The following is a 23,967-nucleotide window of genomic DNA, read 5'->3' as shown; positions in this document are numbered from 1 at the left end:
AACTAAACTCAAGTTTTGAATCCCGGTGCTGATCTAGTGCGTAGCAGCTAATTGCTGTAAGACATGTTGCTGAAGAATGTTATTTATGTCCCTTATCAACTGAGGTGAATGAAGCTACAGCAGCCAAGGTGATAATGGCTGGAGTCAATTGTTGTCAATTGCTTGTTTTTGCTGTTCTCTGAATAGAATTTTTGAGTTTTTAAATTGTGTACGAATGCAGTAAATATAATAAATAAAGTTATTTTGCTATACCCCACCCTCGGTTTACCTGAAATTATGCCAATGCCATCATTACCCTAAAGCTCGGGGCCTACCCGCCTCTCGGGGGTGTGTGCTACGCCACTGTTTATAACTATACGTTTTCACTATCTAAGATGCGCCAAATAAATGATCTCCAGCTCAGGGCTCCAGCTATGCATTTGGTTTGCTAACTTGCTAGCTAAGTGGCTAGCTCGCAAGATAAAGCGTCTTGGTACCAGCAGAAACAATCAAATTCCCTCCAGGATAAAAATCCTGGTTGCCAAAATTGTTTTGTGCCACAGCAAACTGATTAGCCTTTTGAGATACTGTAGTTATAGAACTTTATGAGCTGGGTTGTCTGTCCTTGCAACTAGTTTATGTTCGCTTGTTAGCATTTAGCTAGCGTCCGCTATGGGAATTGTTTTGGGGGAAAAAATACTGGCCATTGTGTGCACTGCCAGTAATATCGTATACCCCGCTATGGTACAGGAATGGTTTGAAGGTATGAAAATCTGCATACCGCCCAACCCTAGAAGGTGGTTCATGGCTCAGACTTTCCCCTGAGACTGGAAGTACCACAATACCTTTCAACTATCACTTTTAGCTTGATGGCACCATTACTGGTCTAATGAGTTACTGTTCATGTACATTGACCAATTGCCTGTGAGGTAATAGTAAGTGTGAGTTGACAACATCAAGTGCTTTTCAGTGCAATTCCATGGTAACAGTGGCACAGACTTTCACTCTAAAATGTATGTCAAACAAAAACCAATAATTGGAGAGTTAAACAAACCATACAACTCTATGACTACTTTTAACAATTTCCACAGAAAATGTTGCAAAAACACATTTACTTAAAGAACAGTGCAGATGCAGAGTTTGGTAACAGAATGAGAGTTTGTGCCATCATTCTGTTACCAAACTTTGCATCTGCACTGTTCTACAAGTAAATGTGTTTTTGTTTAATTTTGCAATCATTGATTTTTGTTTGACATACATTTTAAGGTGACAAATCTGAGTCTCAGTGTCACTCTGTTACCGTGGAATTGCCTTACTGCCAATCAGCACTTAGTGATAGTATCATCCTGTCAGCAAGCGGAAAGGCCGGGGGCTTCAGTGTGCATCTGAGACCTCAAAATACATCTCACAGCTAATCTGTTAGGTGCTGAGAGCGAAATAGCTGATGACCTTGGCAATGTATGTATGTTCCCAAACATGATCTGTGAGCCCTGAGATCCATGTAGGGTAGTGGAGGCTAACTTCACGCCTCATCAGCTAAATATCTCAAACTGTAGAGAAATAGGAGAGAGGAGACCACAGCAGGACACCCCACTTACTCTCCATTTCAGCCTTTAGGTTTTGAACAAACTCATGATGTCTTACTCTTACAGTGCAAGTGTTTTAGGAACTTCCCTGGTAAAAAATATATTTATGTTTTGTACATGTTTGGACTTTACGCTCATTGTATGGGAGGGAGGGTAAAATGGAAAAAATGGGATTAGTTTTAGTCAATCATAGGGGAATGCTTACGCATGATCTCGCGGATAGTGACGGCCTGTGCTAGGGAGGTAGGTGCACTGGGACCTGCCATGTTGTAGGCTCTGACACGGAACTGCATCTTCTCCCCGGTCGGCAGGTCCCGGATGATCACAGATGTCCTTTCTGTCAGACCCTCGAAAGCTGGCACCCATTCATCAGCTGTGGGCAAGAGACGGCCAGACAGACTTGTCAAAACGCAACATCCGAAGAAATCTCAGTGCCCCATCCCTATATGTCATCATAGCTAGGGCTGCCTTCATGGATTGAGTTAGAACATTGGTGTGCAGCTGGCCAGCATAGCCAGCCCTGAAGGGATTGCTTTAATTACATAAGCATTGTGCTAATGGTCCCTGGCTAAAACCACTCTTGACAACTTAGGCCTTTGGTGTTGTCAGACTAAAACCAAAGCTTTTTAGATAATGGCTCGTCATGGAAAGTGTGATACAGCTAGCAAGGTAGAGGATGTCGTTTTATGTAAGAGGGTCAAATGTTGGACATTTTGCTGCATTTGTATTTGTTTGTATTTATTTGACAGTTTTTCTATATTGTTAGGTTGGTTTTTAAATAATGTGTTCCTAACTGAAATACTCTCTTCAACAGCTTTCATGCCATCCTCCTCCTTATCTACCCAGATATTGTGTGTGTGTGTGTGTGTGTGTGTGTGTGTGTGTGTGTGTGTGTGTGTGTGTGTGTGTGTGTGTGTGTGTGTGTGTGTGTGTGTGTGTGTGTGTCAGGGATCAAAATATTGAATGCCAGACCCTCCTGGACCCCAGTACTCACAGCCCTCCTTGCAGTACTCGACCCCATAGCCATCCAGCTCAGACGAGCCCAGATGCTCCGGGGTTCTCCACTTCAGTGAGACGGTAGTGTCACTGATGTCATCCACGCACAGGCCGACAGGCTCACTGGTTGGGGCTTAGAGAGAGAGAGAGGGACACAAGAAAGGAAGAGAGAGGGAGATCAGCAACATTATTCTAGTCTAAATAAGAAATCAATGACAAGAAAAAAGACATCAATAGTTCCATATGTTATGTCACAGTATGTGACTGTAAAGAAGACATGTTGCAAAACAGAGAAGGAAACATTTCAGTGTCAGCAGGTGTCAAGGCAGGATATTTTTTATTGTGGATTTACTGCTACCTGTAACTGATGCCTCAGCATCAAGGCAGCTTAACTTAGCTGCAGATAAAGTGTAGTGTTGTTACAGGTAGCAGCCATGTAAACTAGGGTCCTCCAATAAAAGCATCACTTCCTGAAATACAGTATCTCCAACCTTACCGCAACCCATGTGTTAAGCTCCTCTGCAGGCTAGCTGACATGGAGCTAGCACATTGGAGATTTAGTATGGACCTTGCAGGCTCCCGAGTGGCGCACCGGTCTAAGGCACTGCATCTCAGTGCTTGAGGTGTCACTACAGACACCCTGGTTTGAATCCAGGCTGTATCACAACCGGCTGTGATTGGGAGTCCCATAGGGCGGCGCACAGCGTCGTCCGGCTTTGGCTGGTGTAGGCCGTCATTGTAAATAAGAATTTGTTCTTATCTGACTTACCTAGTTAAATCAAGTTTAAATAAATAATACGCAAATCCAAGCCACTCCATTTAGGATGGTATGTATTCATTTGTGGATGTCCATTACCCATTTCATATGACATGTTTACTAATTACAATTCGTATTACATGTTACGAATTTCTAAAATGAACAATGTGTTACGGATTTGCGACACGTACAATATATTACGAATTTGCAAAACGTTTGATTTACGGATTTGCGACACGTACAATATATTACGAATTTGCAAAACGTTTGATATGTTACAAATTCTAGCTAGGTGTCTGGGGGGTTAACGTTAGCTAGCTGGCTAACCTTAGCTAGGCTAGGGATTATGGTTTGGGGTTAGGGTTAAGGTTAAGTTTATGAGTTAGGTTAAAGGGTTAGATCAGGGGAAGGGTTAACTAAAAGGGTTAAGGTTGTGGTTAGGGTTATCTAACATGCTTAGTTGCAAAGTAGCTCAACAATCGTAAGTAGTTGAAAAGTTGCTAAAATGCTAAAGTTATCCATGATGAGATTCAAACTTGCAACCTTTGGGTTGTTAGACGTTCACGTTATGCTAACTTGCTAAGTAGTTGCAAAGTAGCTCAAAAGTAGTAAGTAGTTGAAAAGTTGCTAAAATGTTGAAGTTTTCCATGATGAGATTCGAACTCACAACCTTTGGGTTACTAGACGTTTGCGTTATATGCCTACCCATCTACCCCGACCAACCACCCTACTTTTGTTTTTTCCCATAAGTAACAATCTGTCTTCTGTAACCATCAGTGGAGGTTGCTGAGGGAGGCCGGCTCATAAAAATGGCCAGAACAGAGTAAAAGGAATGGCATCAAACACATGGAAACCACGTGTTTGATGTATTTGATACCATTCCAATTATTCTGCTCCAGCCATTACCATGAGGCCGTCCTCCCCAATTATGGTGCCACCAACCTCTTGTGGTAACCATACCAAACGTGACATATCATACTAATATCAGTGTGCTGGATTTACCTTTACTATGTTACGTCTAGTCTATGAGACAAGGCTGCAATACTGGACTAGCTGCATCACTGCTACTATGGAAACCATTCAGTCCCTATACATTTTAATGTCATGTTCAAGTCACCATTTTTCTTAGAAAATGGGTAAATAACAATGGAGAAACAAATGGAGAGTATCTCACACATTTTTTGTTTACATCCAAGAGTCTAAAGATTTATTTCATGAATAATCCTCCAAATATCAAGAGAAAGAACTGAGGTCATTTGTAATTTGTCTTGTCATAGCTGATTTGTACCACATAAACAGTTTGTATGTAACAACACATTAGCACATAGAGACATCCTGCAAAAGCAGCCTAAAATAAGCTCAAGCTGACAGCCATCAGAGGTTGAGTTACAGAGTTGCCTTGCCCCCGAGCCCATGGTCCCATGTCACAGGTTAACCAGACAGGGGGCCATGTAGACACGTACTAGAGGTCAGAGGGCAGTCTGTGTTTAAAGGGTCAGACTGAATGGGAAAGACCAACCAGTGGCTAACGGCAGTACAGGAACACAGCAAACATAATACTTTGATAAACTTCCTTTTCATCTTTTTAGCCAACACACAAACAACAACATAGGAAAGTCTGTTAGTAGAAAACTTTTGTTCTCTTTTGCGCCTGTGAGTTTTAATACAGAGAGACAAGATATACATTAAACAACAAACATCTCTGATTTACCAATGAAGGTGGCACTGTTCATTCCTACTTATATTGCCCTTTACAATAACAGTAAAAAGGAGAACAGAACCTCAGAAACCACAGCCAGGGTTTACCTTCTATCTTATTATCATAATTATCATCATCATTAAAGAAATCCCAGTATTTATTACAGCACAAACCATGCCCCTAATAGTTGACCCTAGCTTAGAGAAAAATAAATCAATGCCTACTCCTTGGAGGTTCCGGCTCTGGTACGGGCTCTGGTGCCGGGGAAGGCTCTGGTGGGGCACCCTCTGCAGGGGGAGCTCTATCGGCTGGTGGGTCTCCTTCTGCCGGAGAGGCCCCATCCTCAGCTGGGGGTGCCGGAGCTGGGGCTCCTTCTGCTGGGACTGGCTCTGCTGCGGGTGCTGCTGGCTCAACAGGGGCCTCTGGTGCTGGATCTGGGGCTGGTTCCTCTGGAGGAGGTGCTGCTGATGCCTCTGGCTTGGCCTCCCCCTCTGTCGGTGCCTTTGCTGCACCATCCACTGGAACCTCCTCCGTCGCCGGCTTCTTCTCGGCCATCTTTGGCAGCATTGGCTTGGTCATCCTTGAATAAGGTTAAGATAGTTCTGTTCGAAGTGAGCTTGTCGTACTCCTCCTGTTCCTTGTCTCCCACACGCCTCAATCTACTCTGCTGCTGCTCCTCTTTCTCTCTCTCTCTCTCTCTGTTCTGCCTCAGTGATAGCACTCGACAGCAGCAGTTCAGCTGGGTCAATGTCCTCCCAGAGCAGCCTCAACAGTAGCAGCTAGCCCCTGTGTTCTAAGCAGCTGGTCCCAGCCCCGCCGCGCGCTTACATGCCATTATTTATAGAGGGGGATGCCGCGGATAGTTTCCTAATCAGCTGTCTTACGAGAGATGGGTCCGTCCGGATACCTCGATGTTCACACTCACATCCCGGAGAAGGAGAAGGTAGAAGGGGACCCAAGATAAAAGAATAAGAGACACAGCCAAGAGAGCCCCTTAATTCAACCAGGCTCTGATTTCTGTCCTGAAAACACCTCCAGTCTTATTTTAGCCAGCGTCTACCCAAACATGTTTTCCTTACAAGCACAAGTCTGCATGCTATGGGAACCAAATGTCAAGATGACCATGTGTTGTTGTTGAGTGGTTGCAGGTGCCTGTTGTGATTGCATAGTAGACCTTACATGGCTTAGGGGATATGTGAACTTAACTCTCAGTAGCCGAACCCCCAAGACAATTCACTGTAGTGATAGACCGCACTGACGTCAATACTTCAAGATGAAAACAGTTTTGCACATTTTCAATTAAAATCATGTAAAAAATACATACAATTTGATACATAAAATTGGGAATTTTGTGACATATTAATGCAACTGTATTATCAAGGAAGTAATATCAACATTATCTTCAGAGAATACAGGTATGTAGCTGCAGTCAGAACATTGGGGTTGTTTCTTCTGTTTTTATGCTCTGTTTATGTTCCGTGGTCAGCTCACAGCAGGTCAGTGTGAGTGTAAATCAGACATCAGTCATCTCTGCCAGGACAAAAGTTGTGTTTATGTGACAGTGTGACAATACATGCACACAATAATATGATTATTGTGAATAGACGGATGAATATATTAGTTTGATTAAAACGTTTACATGCAATGTAAGAAGAACGATTTTCCTAATAATCCTGTTTACATGGACACATCTGAAATCAGACTTCCTGAAGGGACTTTAATAAATGCACAAAATCACCAATCAAAATAAAAATTCTACCACAGTGACCATGTTATTTTTGGGAAGCCTATTTCATTCTGAGTCCGGACATATACAGTTTGTATGTGAGAACTATTTCTAAGATGCATATTTTCAGTTTGCACACACAGGTTTGCACACACCTCTCTGCATTATTCATCTACATGGGCTAGCTCAGACTGTGTTAGGTTACAGTATGTGAGGTGTTAGGTTACAGTATGTGAGGTGTTAGGTTACAGTATGTGAGGTGTTAGGTTACAGTATGTGAGGTGTTAGGTTACAGTATGTGAGGTGTTAGGTTACAGTATGTGAGGTGAATTGCTTCTCGTAAGTAATGGTTTAATTTAATTGATTTGGCATAATACATGATTGCGTTGTAAAGATACATGCTTTCAGACCACTGTGCCCTCTTGTGGTAACTTCCCTCGCGCATAAGAGGGAGGCTTGCGCTGCTGGTGCTGGCACAAGCGCAGATCAAATGCATTGCTGGGACTCCGATTAAGCCGTTTACACATGTCCTAATAATTCAAAAGATTACTTAGAGAACCCGGTGTTTAATTGGCGTATGTTTACTTCGATTTTGACCTTACCTCGATTAAGTGCAAGGTGTTTACCTGACTTACCATACTGGTCCTACTGCCATAATCAGTTTAATATCAAATTATTAGTGTGCATGTAAACGTAATCATATGACTGGCGAGTGACTGATACCTTTAGCTGACTTGGCCCCACCAGAGCACGCGCCAATATGATGACCATTCATCCCATGAATCATTCTCCACCGCCCAAAGTTTACACCAACACGTTTTGAAAGCTGACACCTATCTGTTTGCATTTTGAATGACCTGATTGTACGAGGTGCTACATGGAACAAAATGTATTTCCCCATCCCTCAAACAGGCAAGTTCAATTTCATAGATGTACATAAAAGAAAATCACATAGGAGGGGAACTCACCCACTGGGATGAAGGGTTGTGAGGCAGCGCTGTGACGTGACATGCCAATGGCGTTCACTGCATAGACACGCATCTCATATTCCACACCCTCTATCATCCTCTTGGCCTCATAGGTAGTATCAGTGTAGGGGTCAAAGTTCAGCCTCATCCACCTGTAGCTCTTCTTCTTCTTCCTCTCCAGCACATAGCCTGGGAAGAAAAAGTCAAACATTGTTACTATAGACATCACAGGAAGTTGGTGGCACTTTAATGGCTGCAGCGGAATTAGTGGAATGGTGTTAAATACATCAAACACATGACTTCCATGTGTCTGATGCCATTCCATTCGTTCAGTTCTGTTCCAGCCATTATTATGAGCCGTCATCCCAGCAGCCTCCACTGATAGACATGTGACTGTACCTGTCAATATACTATAATCAAACTACACATTGTTTTCTCTACACATGTTTGCTGTAAACAAGTGAACATTGTGTATGCCTGAACATAAGATCTGGTAAGACATTATGCACGCTACTGTATATCCTCACCAATGATCGGGTTGCCACCATCTGACTTAGGGGGGTCCCACTGGACAACGCAGGAGTCCTCTCCAACACTGAGGATCCTTGGGGCCGAGGGAGGGTCTGGCGCATCTGAGGAAAAGAAAAGGCCATTAAAAAAAAACATGAATAAGATGACTTGGGACTATAAGGTTCTATCTGCATAAAGATGATTCTGAGATAGTTGGCTTTAAAGTTTCAAACCTTCATTGGTTTGAATGGTGTCCGCAATTTTTATCTAGTATTCTTTTGGACTTAACAAAATGCATTGGGGTATTTAGAGTACTATATAGGTAGAGAACATTGAACAGTAGAAGGCTATGACAATAACTACATTTGGACAAAAATGCAGATAGAACCTTTGTCCCAAGCTCAAGAAGTGTAAAATACAGGATAAGCAAGGTACAACCTGATTCAACTAATGTCTCTCATCTCTTTGACTAATGACAGAAAGAAAAATGTATCAACAAAAATCCTTGTGGACAGTGGTTGCATCTTACCAACAACTTTGACGTTAATGTCAGCTTTGTCCTCCCCAGCAGGGTTCCGCACAATTACAGAGTAGAGGCCCTCGTCCTGTTTATCCGCTCCCTCAATAGTGAAGATACAGTGTCCCTTGGTGCTCTCCACGTGTAGCCTTCCATCCCCCTCTGTCATCACCTGACTCATAAGGACAGCAGATCATTAGTGGAGTCATTCTCATTCAACTGAACTAAAGGGATCAATTCCAATTCGTAATAGAACCGTTTTAATCATCTGATCTGGGGTGTATTCATTAGTGCACACCGTTGCAAACAAGAGTTTCTTAAAGGACAAATTCAGGTAGGTCCCTCCTTGCTTCGGCTTGCTTGTTTCCGATCTGTTGTAGTGAACATACCCTTGATGATACTGTTTATTGTCAAAGCCAAAAAAGGATGAAATACACTTTCCAAGACACATTGGCTGGAAAGGATTTACCTGGTCATGCTTTTTGGCATGAAAACCAACCACACTGGGAGGTTTACTCATAGACTCAGCTGAAATGTTCATGCAAAAGCAGCTATAATACTTACAGTTCTGCCATGGTGTCACCCCTTCGATGTCTTTCATTTCAGCAAAATATTTCGAACATGCTCTTACCTGATCGTCATGAAAGTATGAAACTGCATGCATTGTTTAATTAGCATTGAATGCTGTGTTAAGTTATCAGGCAACATGTTGCCACCCAGGCCTCTATTGGTACAGACAAAATAAAATCCTTGACGTTTTGACGTGAACAGTGTGTGAGAGCATGAGGAATAAAAAGTAACAGGGATGTCAGAAGAGAAAGAAGGACAGCATGAGACTGACAAAAATGCACAAAATGAAATATACATCGGAAAGAGATGCATTTTTTGGAACCCAGGTGTTATGGAGAGAAGTAGTAACACAGTGATTGAAAAGAGACATGCACAGGCCTCAGCGTTGGTGTTTAGGGCCACACTCACATCCCCATCCTTGATGCTCCATGTTTCTGCCGCCACCTCAGAGCCAGCCTACATGAGCAGAGTAAAGCAGTAAGGGTGCTGAAGAGGAGGCCAGAGGGTATTCCCCTCTTGTCCTCCCCTTCTCACCAACTAACCTCCCGTTCCCCGCAATCAACCAGTCACCTGCGGGCATTTAGGTCATGTGATCACCTGCAGACCTCCTACCTGTTGGGATGGGTGAGGAAGGGACCCTCTCACCATGAAAGTGAAACAATTAGTCAATTCATAAATTAAAAAGGTTGACAATGGAGAACATGGGAAACCACAGAGTTGAAAGTGGAAAACAAGGTCAATCCCATAGCTGATAGTGAAAAAACAAGGAAAGAAACATTAATAATTAAGCTAGTCAACAGTATGTGGCCACTGGTAGTGGAAGAGTTAATTGTATGAGTGAACATACAAAGTAGCAGACAGCTTATGACTTACTAATGGGGCAGACAAAACAACATGGTTCAGTCTTCTCACAGCAAGCCTTACCTGATCATCTGTACAGTCATTGGAACTGAGGTACTCTCTCCTAAACATCCACTGGCCAGAGGCCAGCGTTCACACAAGATTGGAATAGAGGCTATGTGCTAGCCTGTGTGGCTAATGAGGAAAACCAGCAACTTTACCTTTTCTCCCTTTGTCCATATCACAGTAGGCGCTGGGTCTCCAGTGATGGGCACGTCCAGTCGCAGCTTGTTCCCAGCCACCACCACTATGGTGGAGTCGGCCGTGTGACCCATGCAGTCCAGGTGGATCTTTGGAGGATCTTCAGGAGTAAAGAATGATGGACATGCAACATATGTAAATGTATTCTTAATCCGGCAATCCAAGACATATAATCTTTGCAATTGAATAAGAGGCTCCGAGGATGAAGAATAAACCATGGTATACCTTGGCGAGGCACATAATCAATCTTGACCTCTGAAAAGCAGACAAACACGCAATTAATTTATTAGATGAAAATGATCATTACGAAATGCAGGGGCACATGACATGGTGTAATTGTAAAAGTACCCAGGAAGTTGAGTTTGGCTGAGAGGTTGAATGCGTATCCCTCTGGAACAAAGGTGTAGTCACCCTGGTCCTCGGGTTTGACATCATCAATAGTGAGTTTGTGGATCCTTCAGTGAGAGAACATCATTTTCAATAGTATTTGTCCAACTACTCAACAAACCTTCTGATCCTACTCAGTACAACAGTATGGATACCATTCTCACCTGCCAATGTGTGTAATATGGGTCCTGGCATCGGCCTTCACTTCCACTCCGTTCTTGTACCAGATACCCTTCACAGTCTCATCTGAGACTTCACACTTAAACACAGCCTCGTCCTTTGCCTTCACCGTGAGGTCAGCAATGTTCTGGTACACCTCCAGTTCCTTCTCTAAAGGGTCAGAGGTCAGAGATGATTCACAATGTATGTTGTATATGAAGTATTTCAGAGTATGGTGTGTTCATTATGATCCTATGTTTTTCTGGGGGACTTTTACTAGGGAATCCTAGGTGACATGGATATACTGTATAACTTATACAGTATATAACAACACCAGATGCATAGAGGATAGGGCATCTGATCCACACAGGAAACAAATACTTTTAGACATCACTGGAGGCTGCAAGCTCAATCCGCAATGATCAATGTAAACTACTCCACTCTTAGTGAAGGTTACATCAGAATGAAGTTAGCAGACAGGAGCAATGAGAAGCTGCTCCCGAGAGCATAATGGGATTGGCAGCTGGTAATTCTTGGCAATGGCTAAGTTTGAATAGAGGCCCAGATAAACTATTGTTGTAAGGCGGGCCAGACACCAGACATCATCTTTAAATTCAACTACACACAACAACCCCTGAGCGACACACAACAAAATAATACACACAAGATACTTTTGTATTCAGAGGTTCGTGCTTAGTCCCCTCCTGTACTCCCTGTTCACCTATGACTGCGTGGCCACGCACGACTCCAACACCATCATTAAGTTTGCCGACGACACAACAGTAGCAGGGCTGTTCACCAATAACGAAATAGACTACAGAGACTACAGAGAGGACCTGGCAACCTCAGAGACCTGGCAACCTCTTCCTCAACGTTAGCAAGACAAAGGAAAAGAAGGGCCAAGCACTCCCCCATTCACATCGACGGGGCTGTAGTGGAGTGGGTCGAGAGCTTCAAGTTCCTTCGTATCCACATCACTAAGAAACTATCATGGTCCAGACACACCAAGACAGTTGTGAAGAGGGCACGATAACTCATATTTCCCCTCAGGAGACTGAAAAGATTTTGCATGGGTCCTCAGACCATCAAAAAATGATACAGCAGCACCATCAAGAGCATCCTGACTGGTTGCATCACCATTTGGTATGGCAACTGCTCGGCATCCAACCGTAAGGCGCTACAGAGGGTCGTGCGTACGGCCCAGTACATCACTGGTGCCGAGCTTCCTGCCATCCAGGACCTCTATACCAGGCGGTGTCAGAGAAAAGCCCTAAAAATTGTCGAAGACTCCAGCCACCCTAGTCATAGACTGTTCTCTCTGCTACCGCACGGCAAGCGGTACCGGAGCACCAAGCCTAGGACCAAAAGGCTCCTTAACAGCTTCTACCCCCAAGCCATAAGACCGCTCAACAGTTAATCAAATGGACAGCTACCTGGACTACTTACATTGATTGACCCCCTTATTTTATTCAAATGTATTTTTTTGCAATGACTCTCTTGCACAGGTTCAATGTACACTTACTGGACTCTAACCACACACCCACACATACTACACTGACACTGCAACACACACACGGACACACACACTGCAACACACACACACACACACACACACACACACACACACACACACATGCATATTGACGCCACACACAGATATAGATTCACACTCCTCACATACGCTGCTGCTACTCTCTGTTTATTATCGATGCGTAGTCACTCTATCCCTATCTACATGTACTGTACATATTACCTCAATTAAGCAACTAACCCGTACTCCTGCACATTTACTCAGTACCGGTACCCCTTGTATATAGCCTCATTATAGTTATTTTATTGTGTTATTATTTTTCCTTTTGTCCATGTAGCAGAAAATTCTTACTTCATTTTTTAAAAACCCTGCATTGTTGTTAAAGGGCTCCTAAGTAAGCTTTTTATGATAAGTTTGTATTTGTATTTGGCCCATGTGAAAAACAAAATGTGATTTGATTTTGATTTGGTTTGATAAAAGTATATATACAAACATACATGTCTGTTTATATACAGTACCAGTCAAAGGTTTGGACACAACTACACACTCAAGGGTTCTTTATTTTTACTATTTTCTACATTGTAGAATAATATTGAAGACATCAAAACTATGAAATAACACATTTTGGAATTATGTAGTAACCAAAAAAGGCTATTTGACCAAGAAGGAGAGTGATGGAGTGCTGCATTAGATGACCTGGCCTCCACAATCACCTGACCTCAACCCAATTGAGATGGTTTGGGATGAGTTGGACCGCAGAGTGAAGGAAAAGCAGCCAACAAGTGCTCAGCATATGTGGGAACTCTTCAAGACTGTTGGAAAAGCATTCCAGGTGAAGCTGGTTGAGAGAATGCCAAGAACGTGTAAAGCTGTCATCAAGGCAGAATCTCAAATATAAAATATATTTTAATTTGTTTAACACTTTTTTGGTTACTACATTATTCCATATATGTGTTATTTCATAGTTTTGATGTCTTCACTATTATTCTAAAACTGTAAAAATAGCAAAAAACCCATGAATGAGTAGGTGTGTCCAAACTTTTGACTGGTACTGTACATCTACATCCAAAATGTTCCAAACAAATTGCAGGTCTAACTTTAGGACAGCAAAACCAATGTCTGCACTCTGCAGCTCTTGACATCAATGACTGGGCATTTATGGTCATGTTAGGATTGTAAAACGGTCATAAACTGATGTTTAGTTACAATTTTTCTCAATTGTTTACACACAAATACTGGTACTTGAGACACAATGACCACAACATGCACCAACCCCCTGAACCAATTCTGCTAAACTACAAGCACAATTCCTGCTTTACACTCAAATTGCAGTTCTAAAACACGCTTTTTTCAAAACACTACACACAATTCTTTGCATTTGGCACAATTTCCATGCAAAAACTCTCTTGTTTTCACAATGAACACACTGCCATTCAAATATGCACACTGACTCATCACATGGGCAAACACCCGTCACACAGTTTTACAATTAGCAATCAGAGCTTTAGCATAAAAGGGCAACAGGTGAGCTCTTCTGTTTTGGAGCAATGGATGCCAACATTGGAAACAGAGGCAGAGCCAGAGGAGTGAGAGTAAGAGGAGGAGGACGGGGAGGACAAGGACGAGGAAGGCCAAGGACCGTAAGCTCTGATGAGATCCGAGCCACTTTGGTTGATCATGTGGTCAACCATGGTCTAACAATGAGGGAGGCTGGGCAAAGAGTACAGCCAAATTTGAGCAGGTACACTGTAGCATCCATCATCCGGACATTCCGAAATGAGAATAGGTAAGAAATCTACTCTCACTAGAAAATTGCAGTACTGCATATCAATACAGTACTCAATGAGTACAGTAGTACAGTATTGCCTGTGGACTGTTCTGTAGGACTGTTAAAATAAAGTACGTTTCAAGTATTTGGGAAATGTATTCCTACTTTGTATTTACAGTATTTTACTATTTGTTTGGCAGAACTGAAAGATTACCAACACAAGGTGGTCGGGAAAGTGTTCTGTCTCCTGAACAGGAAACTGAAATCATGAACATGGTCCTAGAAAATAACGCCATAACATTACAGCAAATGCAAATAAAAATAGTAGAAAACAATGAGATATTTCAAAATATTGATAGGGTAAGCTTATCAACACTGGACTGTGTCTTGCGCAGAAATAATCTCAGGATGAAGCAGGTCTACAGGGTGCCATTTGAACGCAATTCAGAAAGAGTCAAAGAATTGCCATATAACTACGTGCAAGTGAGTCCTATACAATCCCACAATTGATGCATACTCTCAACACTGTATAAATTATACATATTTCAGTATTGTGAACCACTCCATGTGACCACTCCATGTCTATTTCTGATATTGTCATGTGTGTTTCAGAGAGTCCTTGAGATAGAGGTGGCTGCAGTGGAGCACCAGTTCATCTTCATTGATGAGGTTGGATTCAACCTCACAAAAAGACGAAAGAGGGGAAGGAATATCATCGGCCAGCGTGCCATTGTTCAAGTCCCTGGCCAGCGCGGAGGGAACATCACAATGTGTGCAGCGATTACCCACCACGGCGTCATCCATCACCATGCTACCCTTGACCCCTACAACACCGCCCATCTGATCACATTCCTGGACACCCTACACAACACACTCATTCCACCAGATCAGGTAGATGGCCCAGAGCAGCTCAGGTACGTTGTCATTTGGGACAACGTAAGTTTCCACAGGGCTGCTCTGGATTGTAACTGGTTCACTGCCCACCCACGCTTTTTAGTTGTTTATCTCCCTCCATATTCTCCATTCCTCAATCCTATTGAGGAATTTTTTTCTGCCTGGAGATGGAAAGTGTATGACTGAAATCCACAAACGCGTATACCTCTTCTCCAAGCTATGGAAGACGCATGTGGAGATATAGCAGCTGATGCTTTTCATGGCTGGAATCGCCATGCTAGGCGATATTTCCCCCGCTGCTTGGCCAGGGAAAACATTGCTTCTGATGTGGATGAGGTGCTGTGGCCAGACCGCAACAGAAGAGAGGATGCAGCATGTTTTTTTTTTATTATTTTTTTTTACTGTAACTGTATACATTAAATTCTTCTGTTTTGTATGTAGACCACTGTATGTGCAACTTTGTGTTGGTTGGGAATGGGATGTACACTATGTACATTGTTTTTGTGGGAAAAATAAAATATATTTGTTACCGTGCATTTGTGTGTTCTGAGTATAAAAACAATATTCTCAAATATTTTACAACACGCTTATGTACGTACTGTCTGTAGTAATGGCAACACTGAACCAAAAAAAGGCCTAAGTCATTATGATGAATGGAGAAGAAGTGTTTTCCATTCATCATAGTGTTTGACATTGAGCACATCAGTGTTCAACTGGTTCTTACAAATGTCAATTCATATGATGGTTTGTGTGTCATTTGAAAACAAAACACCATTTTGATAAGAATTAACATTGTTTTGAATGTAAAGTTTCATTTTGCTGGAGAATTGAGGGGTTTTGCCCATTGTGTTTTTTTTGATTTGTGTGTAGAGTTCTGAGAATATGAGCCATGCTTTCAGAAAATGTGTGTAAACAATGGAGAAAAACTGTAAGAGATGGTGGAGAATGGGTGTTTTTAGATGTCATGACACGGCTAATTTTCTGTCACAGTTGAAATTGCTGAAGTGACGTTGTTTGATGGTTGTTGTTCAATCACGTATTGGTTTAAATTAATGTTATTTAATTTTTGTCCTACGTTCGTTTAGATTTTCTCCTACGTTCGTTTTCATTGAATGGTCATCATCCAACGTCTCCTGTGGGTTGATTCTCTATACTCGCTGTAATAGGACAACATTTTTAGTTTGCTGTATTCCCTATCTTTTTGGAATATCCCTATAAATATACACCTATTGGCACGAATTAGATATTCAGAAGAAATTAAACATGCAGTACAACAGGACAGAATAGAGAGAGAGAGAGAGAGAGAGAGAGAAAGAGAACACAAAGAGAGAGAACAGAGAGAGACAGAACCCATACAGAGAGAGACAGTGAGAGAGAGAGAGACAGAGACAGACAAAGACACATATAGACAATTGAGGGTCACCTGTGCCAGCCTGTACCCTTCAGATAAAATATATGGGCCATGTCTTCTAACTTTAGCTGGTATTTGAACAGACTTGTGTCTGTGCTGTAGCCTTGACATAGTGACATGGTTGATGGCGTGGGCAGCCATGTTTCAAGGTTAGGTAGAACAGGGGCTTGCTTGGAGTGACAGGGACATAAGAGTAGGCTGTGTCTCGGTGAAGGGTGAGGAAGAAGATTCACATTGTTTTTTTTATCTTCAGCCCAGTACTCTAGTTCAAGGATTGCTTTGTCTGTCTTTAAATTGGACAGGCTTTATGGACTGCAGGTGGTTGGACCCCCGGATACTGGCTATCATGTTCAACATTGTTGAGCAGAGATGTATTTCAATCTGTTATGTTGTCTGACGTCAGCACTTACCCGACACCATGAGTTCAGCCATAGATTCACCACCATTGGTTTTAACTGTGTAGTGGCCACAGTCCTCCTTAGTTGCCTCATTAATGATGAGGACGTGCTTGCGGCCATCTTTCTTGAAGCGGTACTTGAAGGACTCATCCCTTGTCAGCTCCACACCATCTTTCTCCCTGCATAGACAGAGCACCACATGAGCACCAGCAGTCTCAAATTCTCCATTATTGTCTGATTAATTGAATCTACATTTCTACATCAACATTTCTATATATATATATTAAGCAACACTATATAAAGACTTTATAAATAGTCAGAGGTGTCACTATAACAGCTTTGATTTGAGGTTATGTTAGACAGTATCTAGTGAATGTGTTACAGAGTTGCCGATGTAACACTGTCAGCCATTTTGCATTACACATCGGCACTGACAAATGTTTTCTATATGTCACTTTTCTGAATGGTCATCACTTTACCACAACTATTTAATTTTCACCATTGAAGGCACAGTTGCACAGGTATTAACAGTGGTATCATTGCAATCTGATACTGTATGTTTGCCCAAAGAAACAAATTGGCCGATAGATATTTATTTATGTGCCTATGGTTAGGCCCAATTCCAGGAACATCACAATGTTGTATTTTGGATGGGTGACCATAATTCACGATTACTTTCTCGTTCCGCTAAAGGACAGGGGACGTGCTAACAGCCCTGTATGACCTTTCATGTGGCTGATAATTTACTGCATGTTGTGATATCCAGCCTAGCCCTGTGGCAGATATACTGTGACTGAGACACTGTGGCAGAGACACTGTGGCAGAGACCCTGTGGCAGAGACCCTGTGACAGAGACACTGTAATATATAGCCCAGCCCTGTGGCAGAGACACTGTAATATATAGCCCAGCCCTGTGACAGAGACACTGTAATATATAGCCCAGCCCTGTGGCAGAGACACTGTAATATATAGCCCAGCCCTGTGGCAGAGACACTGTAATATATAGGCCAGCCCTGTGGCAGAGACACTGTACCTGAGACACTGTGACAGGAAGGTCAGCATCTGTCTGTCAATCAGGGAAGTCACAGCCTGGGGGTGACTAACACGTTAAAGCCATGAGTGACACAAATGCCATCTACCGGACATGTGAGGAATGTGCACCATGCAGCGCAGAGTCAAAAACGACATCTGTTTCAATCCTTACAACCAGAGTAATGTTATCCTCAAGCCAAGATTTGATATGTGGATTAATTCTAACAAGGGAAACACAAAATACAGCTATTTCCTATATGAAACCTAATGTACCACAATGTCACCATATTAGTTATTACAGCCATCTGTTGTGTCTATCCGAGTTGCTGTGAAATGACGTAAATGTGAACAGTATGCCAGACCATGCTTTTGATGTCCTCGGTCAGGGACTTGGCACTTTGCAAATCTTAAAATACTGTCTGGTATGGCACCCATTGTTGACCTCCTCACACCTTCTATGGAAGTGTTTGAGTTTGATTTGTGGGTTGAGAGAACGTCTTACCATTTGACCGTAGCCCCTTCTTCTGACACCTCACACTCTAACTCCACCCGCTCACCCTTCATGACCATCTGGTCCTCCAGATTACTTGTAATAGTGACAGGAGGCTCTGCAGACACACAGAGAAAGAAACAATAAGAACCACCATTATACCACCAGGCACCTTAGCAAATAATCCTATTTCCCTTGTTGTGAGTTTCCCTTGTTATGTCATGATGCCATGTTAAACATCACGCAGGCACAAATAAAATGTCAGTGTGAAATGCATTCAAACTAGTGTACAAATGAAACATTGATGTTGAACTGTTGATTGGTAACTTTCAGTTGTCTCACATGCACCTTTGACAAAGAGCTCTGTGGTGCACTTCTCATCTCCGACCACACAAGTGTATGTGGCATCGTCTGACAGTGAGCAGTGGTTGATGGTGAGGTATCGCTTGTTGCCAACACTCTCAAAGATGTACCTGGTAGATGGACAAGAACCTTCATTATCCACTCAATTATTCACCAACACCTTTCATAATAAAATAAATGTTCCTTATTGACAGACATAGACAACATTCAAACCACAATAGCCTTCTGTGTAACACTGTCTTCCTGTTGATGATACATTGTATAGATAGTTGGTAAATTGGTTGATAGCATAACAGTTTTACATCAGTCATCATCATGTTTTCAGAGTAGACAGCAGTGTGGAGACCCCAAAAAGCTTCCATATTTACAATGGTTGACAGTCGTATTCCTGTCTATCTTATTTCAGCCCTTTGCTACTGTCGGTACCTAGCAAAACAATCTCAGATGTGTTGCTTGACATGATGAAAGTACTTACTTGCTGTTCATGAAAGGTCAGCAAGATCAGCACAGTCCATCCATGTGTTGTGGGGGGAAGGAAGAGAAACGTTAGCCTGACATATACAGCAATCTGAGAGATAGCTAATTGTATTGTTGAGTTGCTGAATAAGCATGTGTTGTACACACATTTGTAAGAGATGGTACATCAGTAATTCATTCAATTTGAATGCCAGCTCAGAAAACCCTTTCCGCTGATGGCTACCTTCCAGTTGATTGAATCTCTTGCCCATTCTTCAGCCATTTTACATCTACGTCTTCATTGGCCACCTCAATGCATAGTTTCATTTTATGCCCTTTTTCTACCTGGTAGGCAGGGTCCAGCTTCTTTAGGAAAGCTGGGGTTTGGAGACACAGACACGTGGAGAGCAATTACTTTTCCTATAGTTAACAATACTGATCTGCAGAGGTAACATTTAGCTGTAAATACAGATACAGTAGCTAGCTTCTACAGTGGAGGCTTCCATGGAGGGATGACTGAAGGGATGAGTACCTAAATGGGTATTTGCGGTGTCCATTTTAGGATGGGTTCAGTCTCAGGATGCATAATGTATGAGCTGAAGGATAAGTGTTAGTTTCACAAAGATAGAGATACCAACCTTCACTCTTCTTTTCCTCCTTCTTCATCTTCTTCAGCCTTTTCAACATCCCACGCAGGTCTGTGATGCCATACTGGAAGGCGATCTTCTCATACTCACTGGCTTTAGCCTTCTGGAGGATTTCCCATACATCCTCATCAGGCTCACTTTTGACCTGGGACTTAGAGGCACTGGCACAGAAAGAGGACACAAGGGGACAAGGTAAGCCAATGTCTGAAGCCATCACTTAGCATTATCATTAGGTTACATTACTGACCATGCACAGTAACAGTTAGGTCTATCCATGCTCAATAGGCCTACTTATACATTTTCTTCATTACTTGCAATTTTCCATTACAATTTTCTAAGTCATATTTGCATTCAGGTTTCACTCGAAAACTCATTGCAGTCTTCACATAACAATCAGATAGCATATTATTACATCGACAACAATTGTTTCTTACCGATGACCTGGTGAACCTTTAAAAAAACTGCTGCACTCATTCCGAAGCAGAACCCAAGCGACAAATCAAACAGATTAATACACACATCAAATATACATTGCAGTACCCAAAATCAAATTCTAGCACCCTAGAACCCACCCATGAAGACCGCAAACAAGCACAACACCTACAATAAGTATAATTTCTGCTGCAATGGTCTGCAGACATACAGAAAAGTGCCATAGCTATTGTAAAATATTGAAAATGAATTCCGATTAATCAGAATTATATAGAACATCAAATCAGAATAATTTATACTGCATTATGAATTTGGAATTTTGAAAAAAGAAAACATTCACATTTTCAACAAACAAGAGACCCTAAAACAATGTGTTTGCCAGTATAGGTCAATACATGACATCAAGGTAAATGCCAGGGCATGAAATCCACTAGACTAGGAGATGGGTTTGACATTAAGGGATTGAGTGAGATGGAACAATGTTTGTGTGTGATGGGGCGGAAATAAACCATTGCTTTGAAACAGGCGGAGTTGTGACTGAATATGGAAGGTAGGTCTGGAGAGTCAGTAATGACTCATTGTGATGATGCAGGGACACTCATAGGGAAGAAAGAGATGCAGACCACAAAGTGTTGTGAAAGCTTCTATTGCATTCAGATGTGTGCTAAATGTCCTGCACTTCAGATGTGTGCTAAATCTCCTGCACTCTTAGAAGAAAATGTGGTATCTACAACTTAAAAGGGTCCTTTTGCTGTCCCTGTAAGAGAACCCTTTGAAGAACCCTATTTGGTTCCAGGGAGGGTTCTACATGGAATCACAGAGGGTTTTACATGGAATCCAAAAGGGTTTTTACCTGGATCCAAAAATGGTTCTCCTATGGGGACAGCCAAAGAACTGTTTTGGAACCTTTTTATCTAATAGTGTACTGCTCTATGTGTTCGAGCTTGTGTGGTAGAAGTGACAGAGTCTTCTACAGGGCATGAGGTGTGTGAGGGTGCAAGGCAGAAGTAGTCTGGGACCAGTGTGAGATTAGCAGGAGGACTCAAGATGCATTGTGAGTAGGCAGCAAGACTGACCTCGTCTTCAGGTTAGTGAAAAAGTAACTGGGAAAACATTTCCATTAATCCAATCTGTTGGGTAAACTAGTAGTAGTCACTTACTCTCTGAATAGAGGAGGGGAGGGGAAGGGGGGGTGACAAAGAGAGATGGACACAATGAGATAACATGCCCAAGAGAAACAAGCTTACTGATTTGGAAAATAATGATGTTACTTTTTGTTCTGAAATAATCAGAGATAATTCACACTCACCTTTTCTTCAACAAGGCACTGAAGTCCAACTCTCCTGCTTCCTCACTTCCATCCACACTGCTGTAGAAATATCAGCGCCAATAACACAATGTCAGTACCCTATCAAAGCAATGTATTCTGACAGTTTGGTTATCATCATCACCATAAGAGATGAGCAGCACCCTTGAAAACAACAGCAAACATGTTGTCCACCACGAATGATGCCACCTGGGGCCAATTTTCAGTTAATTACTATAGCTCCTGCCTTGGACGAATCAGTGTCATTTTGTAAATGTCGGATCTCTGTGGCAAGATGTATCATTCACCCACATTTTTTCAAAATCAGGCTAGTGCTGTCTGAGATATCGCGTGTGACTAACGTACGAAGGAACGGACAGAGACAAATCCACAGTCCCCTCCCCGATTTCATAATGGGGGACAATTACAGACAGTGCAGAAAGGGTCTTGACATTTTTTCAAGGTGGAATGCAAGGAGCTGGTAGATATTTGAAGGGGTAAGAAACAAAGAGAACTTTGGGATGCACTGGAAGTATAGTATAATATAGACGGATAGAGACAGACAGACTGTCTTTTCTGGCAGAAAGAAAGATGATGATCAATGGATGGATGGATAGATGAGGGGTGATAGATGAGGGGTGGATGGATGAGGGGTGATAGATGAGGGGTGGATGGATGAGGGGTGGATGGATGAGGGGTGATAGATGAGGGGTGGATGGATGAGGGGTGATAGATGAGGGGTGGATGGATGAGGGGTGGATGGATGAGGGGTGGATGGATGAGGGGTGATAGATGAGGGGTGGATGGATGAGGGGTGATAGATGAGGGGTGGATGGATGAGGGGTGGATGGATGAGGGGTGATAGATGAGGGGTGGATGGATGAGGGGTGATAGATGAGGGGTGGATGGATGAGGGGTGGATGGATGAGGGGTGGATGGATGAGGGGTGATAGATGAGGGGTGGATGGATGAGGGGTGATAGATGAGGGGTGGATGGATGAGGGGTGATAGATGAGGGGTGGATGGATGAGGGGTGATAGATGAGGGGTGGATGGATGAGGGGTGATAGATGAGGGGTGGATGGATGAGGGGTGGATGGATGAGGGGTGGATGGATGAGGGGTGATAGATGAGGGGTGGATGGATGAGGGGTGATAGATGAGGGGTGGATGGATGAGGGGTGATAGATGAGGGGTGGATGGATGAGGGGTGGTTGCATGAATGAAAAGACAGAAGAATAAAAGACAGAATGGATGGACAGATGTTTGGTTGGAGAGATAGATGCTTACCCTGTACTAGCGTAACCATGAGAAGCAACAATCTTCCAATCAAAAAACAAAGCACTCAAGGTGAATGCCAGCACCTGGTCAAAATCCCCATGAAATCTGTATTCTACACTGATCAATGGGATGAGGGATCTCAGGGAGAGGACAGCAGTTTTATATGCGGCTGGAAGTGTTTATCTCCTTCCTCTGATCTCTGAAGCGATCAGGATTAAACAAGGGCCTGGTGGTTTATGTGGTAGAATTACAACACACGGCAGTGGCTTCCTCCAGTGATATCTCTCATCCGACAGCCCTGGAGAACCAGTGCCACAGAAAAGCCTGTGTGTCTTAACACATCCTGGCACTTTCAATTCCATCAAACCAGGGGCAAGACCAAAAACTCACTCCTTCGGCTCAATGTTTGTGCAGCTGGCTCCACTGTTTTGATAAAGACCCTGTGGTAGATCAGAGAGAGAGTTTGAGTGACATATAAAGTTGGTGTGCTGTTAAGCTGCTTGTAAAACCAGCCTATTGTACTCTCTCACCTCCAGACCAGAAGCTGGTTCTGTCAAAGTTGACACAATGACAGTGTTCACGCTGTCAAGCTAAAGGATGACCCAGTGGATTTAACATCTAAGGTGGTCTCTTTAAAAGATGAGTTAGGTCAAACCCTCTCTCTTTCACACCATAGCTGTCTTCTCAAAGTTCAGCGAGGAAGTTACATATTTCCAGAAACTGGCTCTGTTTGACCCAAAAGGAAAGCAGAGAAAAGTGAGACTGAAAAGCTTTCCCTGAAGTCTTTTTGGTAATCAGAGGCCCCAGTGTTTGGATATGAACCCCCAATGTTGCAGCAAACTCTCACGACCTTCCTGATGGTCCACTTCTCTTCTTAGCAGCTCCACTCCTGACAAGTTGGCATTGCCAGATAGTTATTTCTCTCACATATCCAAAGGACTGTATAGATACTATTACACCCCATTTACTTATTGTGTATTGGCACATACTGTATACAAAAAAGAG

The 23,967-nt window shown here is 42.7% G+C and overlaps 1 protein-coding gene across 8 annotated transcripts in view; it reads right to left on the bottom strand.

The window, feature by feature from the left end:
- Nucleotides 1-23,967, bottom strand: part of LOC115203214 (myosin-binding protein C, cardiac-type) — a 50,809-nt gene that overhangs the window by 11,771 nt on the left and 15,071 nt on the right. For 7 of the 8 annotated variants that reach the window (XM_029767672.1, XM_029767667.1, XM_029767668.1 and 4 more), the window contains 18 exons: nt 21,687-21,746; nt 21,538-21,540; nt 20,380-20,409; nt 19,937-20,106; nt 19,543-19,675; nt 19,318-19,320; nt 18,828-18,952; nt 18,492-18,597; nt 16,970-17,136; nt 10,961-11,126; nt 10,758-10,864; nt 10,635-10,664; nt 10,370-10,509; nt 8,751-8,910; nt 8,239-8,343; nt 7,712-7,900; nt 2,560-2,694; nt 1,771-1,938 (listed from right to left, as the gene is read on the bottom strand). In XM_029767672.1, the coding sequence (XP_029623532.1) occupies nt 1,771-1,938; nt 2,560-2,694; nt 7,712-7,900; nt 8,239-8,343; nt 8,751-8,910; nt 10,370-10,509; nt 10,635-10,664; nt 10,758-10,864; nt 10,961-11,126; nt 16,970-17,136; nt 18,492-18,597; nt 18,828-18,952; nt 19,318-19,320; nt 19,543-19,675; nt 19,937-20,106; nt 20,380-20,409; nt 21,538-21,540; nt 21,687-21,746 (1,997 nt within the window). The remainder of the gene's footprint in view (nt 1-1,770; nt 1,939-2,559; nt 2,695-7,711; nt 7,901-8,238; nt 8,344-8,750; nt 8,911-10,369; nt 10,510-10,634; nt 10,665-10,757; nt 10,865-10,960; nt 11,127-16,969; nt 17,137-18,491; nt 18,598-18,827; nt 18,953-19,317; nt 19,321-19,542; nt 19,676-19,936; nt 20,107-20,379; nt 20,410-21,537; nt 21,541-21,686; nt 21,747-23,967) is intronic. The other variant, XM_029767670.1, reaches the window with a different exon arrangement.

This window comes from Salmo trutta, chromosome 12, assembly GCF_901001165.1.
Source record: "Salmo trutta chromosome 12, fSalTru1.1, whole genome shotgun sequence".
Taxonomy (NCBI): domain Eukaryota; kingdom Metazoa; phylum Chordata; class Actinopteri; order Salmoniformes; family Salmonidae; genus Salmo; species Salmo trutta.
This window is presented reverse-complemented; position numbering and strand designations above follow the sequence as displayed.